Source organism: Aplidium turbinatum, chromosome 1, assembly GCF_918807975.1.
Source record: "Aplidium turbinatum chromosome 1, kaAplTurb1.1, whole genome shotgun sequence".
NCBI classification, from domain to species: Eukaryota; Metazoa; Chordata; class Ascidiacea; order Aplousobranchia; family Polyclinidae; genus Aplidium; species Aplidium turbinatum.
In genome coordinates this window covers 1,954,367-1,963,860 of record NC_137472.1, presented here as the reverse complement: position 1 = coordinate 1,963,860, position 9,494 = coordinate 1,954,367, and the positions used below count along the sequence as shown (strand labels likewise).

Here is a 9,494-nt window from a genome sequence, read left to right as displayed (position 1 = left end):
AATAACAGAGATATCACTCCTAAAGCATAAGAAAAATTAACGGCCTCCCTCACCCCCAAACTGAGCAAGACTCCAGGAGCCCAACCTTTTAAGGGTTAAAATGATAAAGTCGTATTTATGTTCTACCATGAATGATGAGCGGCTATCAGCTCTATCGATTCTTTCTATAGAAATAGATTACGTTCAAAAATTTGATTTTGAAGATATTATCGCTGATTTTGCTTCAGCGAAAGCTCGAAAAGTTCCATTTTGAGGCGGCTATTGATCTTTTATTTGCCTAATACATCTGTTGTCCATTTTTTGTCTTTTATTTTTGGCCTTAACGCTGAAACAGTCAGGCTTCTTTCTCAAGCAATATAGAACTTCTGAGACGCGGCACATTATTTGTAATTATTTTTATGTATAATCGTCGTCCGGACATTGGCCTAAATGAGACACAAAAAAATTGCAGTAGCCTATTTTCAGCATTTAAAATAATAATTTAACAACAGATTTCATTTTATTCAGGACAATGTAATGCAAGGGATAACAACGCTGCCACTCAAAATGGAAGACGCTGTAGGAGATATTGCGTGCCAAGAAGTTTAGTATCACGAAAACGCTGCAGAGATTCTTCTGTTTGTATCTGCGATCATGAGTGTGGCTATTCTTGCATACATCGAGGTTAGTATTGCCAAATATTCTTAGTAAATGAACCCACATTCACACGCTTGCTTATATCAAATTGTATCAGTGAAATCGTTTCTCTTTAATCTCATTCAATTCGTAGCTCCGCTTACTATTCATTTACAACATCTTACTCCGCTCACAGTTTAATTTTCGAAAGGTTTGTTAAAATGAGTTTCGTTGCTGTATTTTGGGCTTTGTCGACCTAGCATTTCAATCGCTTTTCATCTAAGTTTATGTTATTTTTTATTAACCGAAAGTTTAAAACATTTCTAGAGGCTCTCTGCCCGCCCCCGCCGGAAGTTGAGAACGCAATAGAAGCAAAAATAAGACGGAGATCTTCAGACGGGTCACTCGTATTGGTGTCTGGTGATTCGTTCAAGTACGATGATGTGGCTGAATACGTGTGCAAACCAGGCTACAGAAGAGATTTTCCGATCATGGAACATTTGTGCCATTCGAGAAGAGGGTGGACAGGGACTACAGTTTGTATTCGTAAGTCAGCATAAATAAACGGGAGATTTGATTGTGCCAACAAACGGTGATTACTGATTAATTTTTCTACCTGATATCAATAATTGTTTCCACTAAACTTCAATGTAGCACAGTAAAAATTAACATTCTGCAATATCGCTCGCAATATTATATGTTCTAATTGTTACGCTATTAACCTTATTTCCTGTGGGGGGGGGGGGGGTCGGTGGGGACTTGGTACTTTTCAAAGCAATATCATTAAAGAACTACGCGATCCACAGCTTTAAAATTTCTTGACTTTTCCTAAAATTATTCAAGTATTTATTCCGCTTTAAATGACGTTGCTATTGTCTATAGTTTTAGAGATATGGCATGATTTTCATAACATACTCTGATATTTTAGCTAGCAACTAGCTAGCCCTTTTGTTTTCAAATTATACGGATTAATAGGATTACTGAGCGCCGCCGTGCGTGGAACTGCGACGCAGATATCTCATGCGTTGGCTTTGTTGTAAAGCATTCAACCGTAATGATTCCGCCTTTTGTTTGCAAACTCGAGTTTTGAGTTGCTTTGATTAATCTTTTAATTACATCTGAGTTGCTTTGAAAGTATCAGAGAGCATCCGATAAGCTATGCTGAAAAAAATGTAATTTTACGTTGTTTTCTATGGCGAATACATTTTGTTTCTAACTTATAACAAGAAGCAGTAGGAAAATTCTTGCCAAAACTCTGTTTATCTCATAAAACAATCAGACTGATGTGGTAAGTTTCTTGATTTCTTGTCGGAAAGCAAGGAGTGCGTTCTTGACCCGCCAATAAACTTTTCCATGTACCTGTACACTTATATTCACATGAATATTTATGAATGTTGTGAAAATGTTTTATGAAAACGAGAGATTGATGGATACTGAAAAGAACTTGACACAGACTATCTAAACTGCTTGGCTTTTGTGGAAAAACACGCGCAGCTAAATTACTGTGCTTTGACAAGCATTGTGCATATTGTATCATCACTGAATCTTTACCTAAATGGTAATTTTGCAGTTGCTTGAGAGATTACAAAATTATTTTTTTATACGAGGATTGAAAAGTTTTGATATATCTCAGCAGTAACACTATTAGGACCAACTCAATAATTTCAAACTTTTCATTCAAATGTTGGTCTTCAAAAGCTTATTTTCACAAAACGGTGTAGGCCTACATCTTTTTCTCAATAAATTTAGACGTTTGTATCATTTGGAGCAAAGTTGTTTATTGGGTTGAAAGAATCTGAAATCAATGCCTCGTTTGTGTAACGTATCGTAACGTAATCTATCAGTCAGCGCTTTTGTGCCTTTTTGTTTTCGAATACATTTCCGTGACAAAAATTGGCTTTTATAATAACGCCATCAACCATAGAGTTGTATTCTCTGACTGCATCTCAAACGCTATGCCATACTCAGCAATTTTCTAAAGCATTGTTACGCAAAATGAATATCTGACAAAAGAAGGGAACTATGTTGAATTAAATTATATTTTATACGGATCGTTTTCCTTGTCCTTGAAAAAAAGAAAGAACGATTTTTATCGTTTGGCATAAAAATATGTATATTGAGGTTCACCTTGGTTTGCATAATGAAAATCACCCCAAAGAATTGCTTGAAGTGATTTTCGCAGCTATTTGATCCTTCGCGATGATATCAATTATAGTTTCTATCAGATGAAACCTGTTCGAACTATTTTTTTAAAACTATGGTTCATTCAAGAATATAATACTTTGTAAATATAGCTTACTTCATTTTTCCGTTTTTACTTCAATTTTTTCACAAGCAAGACTTTACACAAAACAAGTTATTTGCAACGTGAGTTGATTGACCATAGTAGCCTAAATGGACCAAAAAGCTGTGGCCAAAACTTGATTACTTTTTATCAAAATGTTTGCACATTGGAAACAGCAATCACTTTGTTTCAAATCAGCAAATCACTTTTTGTCATTGGTTCAACGTCTGCAGACGTCTAATCTAATATACGACAAAATTGGTTTTCTGGTTCTTCGGTTCGGAAAAACATCATTATGATGTATTGTGACGTGGTCTATCAGCCAGCAGTAGTTTATGCGTCTTTTGTTTTTGGATGTGTGTCAATTACAAAAGATGGCTTTTGCAGTAACGCCATCAACCGCAAACTGCATCTAAAATGCTATTACAAAATTTGAACAAAAAAGAAATCTTCTAATGCGTAATAAATAACTTGACACAAAATGCATGTCCAACAAATCAGAAAAAAAATGTAGAAAACGTTATTTTGCAAATCTAGTTAACAACATGAAAAAAAAACACTTCAATCATTTTGACACAAACGTGCATTTTTAAAATATCAATAACCTTCAATTTTGCCCAAGGAAAAAGTCAACACTTTAGTGATTTTTTGTTTTTTTACGACAATAGCACTCGGCCTGAAAAAGATTTTTTTTTTATTTTTCGTATCGTTATGCCACGACTTTGAGTTTGTCACGCAGAACGGGAGTTCCATTTGACAAACGACCTGTTCTATAGCCTACCAACACGATTTGACTAAACGATTATTATCACTACATTTTGTCACAACTGTTTGCAAAATTGTTTCATTCAAAGTGATCATTGTTGGTAAGTATTGAAACATATCACTTTTGTAATGCATCGTGACATAATTTATCAGTAAGGAGTTTTAGACGCTCTTTGTTTTTGGAGTGCATGATGGCCTAAAATGGAACAAGCTCCTATCGAAGCACGTCACTACCTTTGGATAGGTTGTTGTTCAAATACCACGTGACACCATAGGCTACCTTACTTTTCTGTATTCAACCGCTACCCAGACAGAAAATCAGACACTTTTTACATCGATTCAACGTCTCAAGACGTTGGAATAATGTTAAAAACGAATAAATAGCTTCCTGAGATGTTCTGTGAAATACAAAGTGTTTCTTGATCATGCATAACTAAATTCGACAGTGTGAATGTGAAAAAAATTTGCTTGATTTAGTTCCAATATCAAGTAATGACAGTACGTTTGAAAAACTGTAGACTATAAACATGTGGCTCAAAAATAACTTGAAATAGTTTTTTTGTGGTGATTTTGTCTCATTCTCTGCAAATGTTGAAACAAAGCAAATTTTTTTTACGATGCCTCCGGAAAAACAACAAGCAAACGCGAGTCGGACGCCAATTACGATTTCATTGAAGCATGGACGACGTCTCCGCGTAAGAGATTAAAATCTACACAATGGAATTAACCCGTCACACTCAATTATAAGTTAATTACGAAGCAATTTCTCAAGTCAAATAAAAAAATATGACCAACCATCAAATTATTTGATTTCTCAAGTTGCGCTGTTGAACAAATTGCAAAAGAGTTTCGATGTTATGTTGTCAGATAAATTATCTACACCGTGTGAAAATTTTGATTGATCTATCTTGCGTAGTTTTTGAGTTACACGAGCTCAAAGTGATAGTGTTGAACCGACCCCCCCGTCCGCAAGTCAACTGGCCAAAATACGTCACAGGACAAAGGGTTAAACTACAGTTTTTATCACGTCAATTGAAATCGGAGCATGTAGTCAAGCTAGAACTTTTAGACAATAACTCACAATAACTTATTTTTCGGACCGAATCCGGGCATTTCAAGTCTCCAATCCCACTAACGTAAATAAAACTACACCTCTTGGTGCATATTTAGTGTCTTGCCAACACTACAGTTTTTCTGGAGTTATTCGGAACAACATGAGATGTGGAAAAAGTTGCAAAGTAGATGATGACTGCAAAGGAATATTGAAGTGCAGATGTGATGGCTATTGTTCCAGAAGCTGCGTAAACCCAAGTAAAAATACTTTATCACATTTTTCGTATTACCGTTGTTTGAATCTTGGTCGAATCACACCAAAAGCATTGAATTTGTCCATATTTTGTTCTGTGTTAATCGAAGCAGTGAAGATAGGTTGAAGGTAACAAAGTGCTCACACTGCGCAGTAGGCTAACTAAGATTCATGGGTTGAAAAATGTACTGTATGAGTAATAAACCTTAGCTGTTGTAACGAACTCATAAATATTTGGTGGAGAAAAAAACAAGTCAATATGCTTTCCATCATCCTTTGTGATAATGCATTCTTGTAAACTGCACAACCGAGCTATAAAGGCCTTAGGCAGTCTGTGCCTTAGGCTTAGAATGACGCTCAAACAGGCACCGGTTGGACACTGCTAGTGCTATAGACCACACGGTCTTTGACATGACACTCAAAGATCTGCCTGAACGTAGACACGAAAATTGGATTTCCTATGTTCCGTTCGTATTTAACTTCCCGCTGCCCAGCGTAAGCCTGGTTTCAAAAGATGCCTTTACAATATTCCATCATGATTTATTTTCTACGTACTTAAAAAAATAGAAATTCTGGTTTGTCATTCCAAAGATGTTTTATTCTGTCCAGATGTAAATTGTGGGAATGCACTCGCAGCCAGAAACGTAGACGTGACATACACAGGAAGTGGAATAAAGCGAGAAGCGCATTATCGCTGCAGGGAAGGATTTTATCATGAATCTGGCAACACTGTACGAAGGTGCACAGGAGGTGGCACGTGGGACGGTCAAGCTATGTCTTGTCAAAGTAAGTTTAGAAATGAATTGAAGGTATAACTAGTGTTTGCTTTGTGCATTTGCAACACAGCAAATCAATCCCTGCCAAATTGTGTGTAGTTTTATGACATTTGAATGGATATTATGCAGCTTGCAGTCACAGAAAGACGAAAATAGTAACAATGCATGGTACTCAAAGTATCATTTCTGCGTCAAAATTTATGTGTCGTTATTTATTTTATCTAAAATTTAAAGTAAATGACTTTTTAAAGATTGCTAAGCAGTTTGAGAAATTAAACATTTATAAAAAAGTGAATTTACTTCAACTGGACTTTACCAGGCATCACATGTGGAGATCCAAGACCTTCCATACAAGCTACTGGTGGTGACGTAACCAACTGGAGGCGTGGTCCGTATCGTGTTGGCCAGCCGTTTACATTCAGGTGTCCACGAACACATGATATGTTGGGATCACGAGTAAGAACGTGTTTGAGTACTGGAAGATGGAGTGGATTGCTGACAGTATGCGATGACAGAGGTAAAGTTGCGAGCTTACAAAAATTAGAAAGCGAATTATCCTGTTCGACCACAAACTTTTTCGAAATTTGTTTTGGTGTCATGATTTGCCAATTTTAAAAACTCGTGATTATCGCAATACTTGTTTGTTTGATCGAAGGACTGATCACCATCATCCATTGATCCAATCTTCAGGAGGTGAGGCCAGGGATATCTGGAACAACGGGATTGCTGACTTTGCAAATTTCGATAAAGCGATGGACACTAGAAGGGTCAGCGCTGTTAACGCCCGAAAATGAAAAAGTCGAAAGTGCGTGTCAATTACGCTGTTGACAAGTCGTCTTTTCTAGATATCCCTGCTGTGAAGCTAAAATAAGGTCTTGAAAGTGGGCACTTCTAGGCATCTTCCCTAGCAACGCCCATAGCAACAACTAATGGCTGGCCTTGTCTATAACTTAAGATCATCATTTTAAAGCAAACTTTTGATGTTGGTCATCCAAGACTATTGAGTATTGAACACAGCTTTAGTTTTCATATTTAATTGATTATTGCATCACTTTTGGGCAAGTTTTAGTTATCAAAAATAGGAAATAAAAAAAAACGTGAAAAGAAGTAAGAAAATTCAATTTCGTAGTATTGCTAAACAAAGAAAGTTGGATAAGGTTGGTTGTAAGTCTAACAATGGTGGTAGACTTGATGAACTGTTACTGTAACACAAGTGTAACCTTTCCTGTAACACCAGAAAGCCATCCAACAACAGAAGATCAAAGCCCTTTTTGCCAACCTTCTACTTCAGCAAAAAAAATTAGGAAAACAAGACAGTAGCAAAATCCCTGCATGTTCAGAAATCTGCCAAATACTCGACAAGTTTTGACTTGACAAATCAAGAAAAAGAAGCTTTGACACATCCAAGGTCAGGAGAAAAACATTAAAAGCACTTAAGAAAAAATTACAAACCCAAGCAGAGGCAAAAAGGGTCTACTTATGATAAAGAAGGCTTTAAGGTGTTGAAAATGTTTATTGTTGTTTTTCGTAAAATGTGATTTTTGACCAAGTACCAAATTTTAATCCCAAATATCTGTTTCATTTATTTGCCAATCGCTTTCAAATTTTTAACACTCTCAGACAGAGTAAACATGCAAAGCCTCTGGTCAAAGAATTTTGGAAATTTTGTCCATGATGCTGTCGGCACCCATTTGTTTCATGTCCGAGAATCAAAACTTTTTAAAACAATGCAACAATTCGAATAACTTTTTATTTTATCAAAATATCTTCATTTCCTTCCATAGAGCTTCAGTCTTGATACTTATAAACATTCTGTTAAAATTTGATTCAAATCCAGTAAGTGGTATTAAAAATATTTGTGTTTAAAATTTGTGTATTTTTCACCAATTGGTTTGGAAAAAAACGGCCACATTTTCAAATTTTCTTTTGCTTTTTTTAAATTATTTCATCTTCAAGCATCATTTTAAAAACAAGAAATGGGTTGTATGTTGACAAATCCACATTTTAGTTTGTGCAGTAATGATGCAGTAATGATGCAGTAACCCTCCTATTGTCCACTTCAAAACAGAGTCAGCAATCCCGTTGTTCTAGATATCCCTGGGTGAGGCGTTTGTCCACGCCAGAGGTGGTCGATTACTTTTATTGCCCATTCTCCACGCTTTCCGCTTGTTGTTTTTGGGCCTAAATCTATCTATTTTCTTGCACTAATGTTGTTTCTCCAATTCCAGTCATCTCTTTTTTGGTCTTTTAATATTTTTCCGCTAAAGTTACATGAGCTTCTCGTTCTTCATAACCATTAGACTATCTTTTAAAATATCTTCTATTATTCATTTGAGCAATAAAAGATATTGTAAACAAGTTGTCATCACAAACATAAATAGTAACCGCTGCTTCACTTCATATTCAAATTCACTAAAAATAATATTGATCATACAAAAAATGCATTCCAAATCATTCTATTTTAAACTGTTGTATTCCATTCGATAATGCATTCCAAACGCTGAGCAGGCAGTGGATCTTGAAAAGCGGTTAAGCTCCCGTCTTTGAGAACGAATAAGCTGTAAGGTTAAACAACGATTCAGCTCTTGGCATATGTCTCACTCTCGAGCATATGCCACTCATCGTTGGTGCGTTTGTAATCATAATGTATGTATGGTTCATGGGTTCAAATGCTCATGATGTCATTTGCAACTAGGTGAAAGGATCCGATGCCGGCATCCAGGAGTCCCCATCAATGGACGTATCACTTCCATAAGCAACCTGGAAGTTGGAAGCTTTGTTGAGTTTCAGTGCGATACGGGTTATTCAATGTATGGTGACGCAAGACAGGAATGCCTCTATTTCCTTCAGTGGAGCGATGATAGAGCTCCGAAATGCATAAGTAAGAATATCATGTTCTAATGGATAGCAAATTTGAACAGTTACTCATCATTCTGAAACTAAGTTTGATTAATGTTTAGCGATAGGCTTCAACACGATTAAAATTGCGAGCAGTTGCAAAAATTTAAGTTGCTAAGAAAGATAACGATGAATAGACATCAGATATCGATGAATGTGAATACTTTGAAAAATACAATATTTTCGATTCTGCCGAAATAAGGTAAGCCTATTACAGACATTTTTATAGCTGTATTAGTTGTTGTGTCATACAATAATAAAGCATTGTTTTTAAAGTTTTCCTCCTGTTAATAAAATACTGGAACAGTTTCCACAAGTGTATAATAATCTGAATTTGGTTGCATTTTGTTTTCGTCGAACACACTAGTCTATTGGGTTATAAACTAGTAGTTTGCATAATTTTGTAATCGTAATCATAATCGCAAAGCTGAAAGTATCTATTGTATAGTTGCTGTCATTGCCTGTCAATACATAATGCAACAGTTTGGTTGGTTTGGTTTTGAATCTTTATCCTCGGACTGACAAAGCCTTAATAGGTTATTCCTAGTATTTTCGCATGCTTGTAGAGGCTCTTGACGCAGGGCCGGTTACCGAGATTGGCAGAGTGAAGTTTTCCGATTGTTGCAGTGTTTTTGCCGGGGAATTATTCCATTCACTAGGTGCTGCTGAATGGAGAGAAGTCCTGAAATGCGTTGCTCAAGCGCACACCCTGAGAGTCGAACCAGCGCCGCTTGATCTTGAGCCCGGCGCGCAACCTCTAAGCTAACGCGGCGGCAGTTGTTTTGGCATTACGCTGCTTAACGTTTGCATTACTAATTCCACAAAGTCAAAAGATTTATGTTGTAACATT

At 36.3% G+C, this 9,494-nt stretch overlaps 1 protein-coding gene across 1 annotated transcript in view; it reads left to right on the top strand.

Moving 5' to 3' along the window:
• The first annotated feature begins 633 nt into the window (after nucleotides 1–633).
• LOC145780467 (complement factor B-like) overlaps nucleotides 634–9,494 on the top strand; it is a 35,333-nt gene continuing 26,472 nt past the window's right edge. The window contains exons 1-5 of the mRNA XM_082592084.1: nucleotides 634–663; nucleotides 927–1,161; nucleotides 5,580–5,756; nucleotides 6,066–6,263; nucleotides 8,442–8,627. Of these exons, the coding sequence (XP_082448210.1) occupies nucleotides 634–663; nucleotides 927–1,161; nucleotides 5,580–5,756; nucleotides 6,066–6,263; nucleotides 8,442–8,627 (826 nt within the window). The remainder of the gene's footprint in view (nucleotides 664–926; nucleotides 1,162–5,579; nucleotides 5,757–6,065; nucleotides 6,264–8,441; nucleotides 8,628–9,494) is intronic.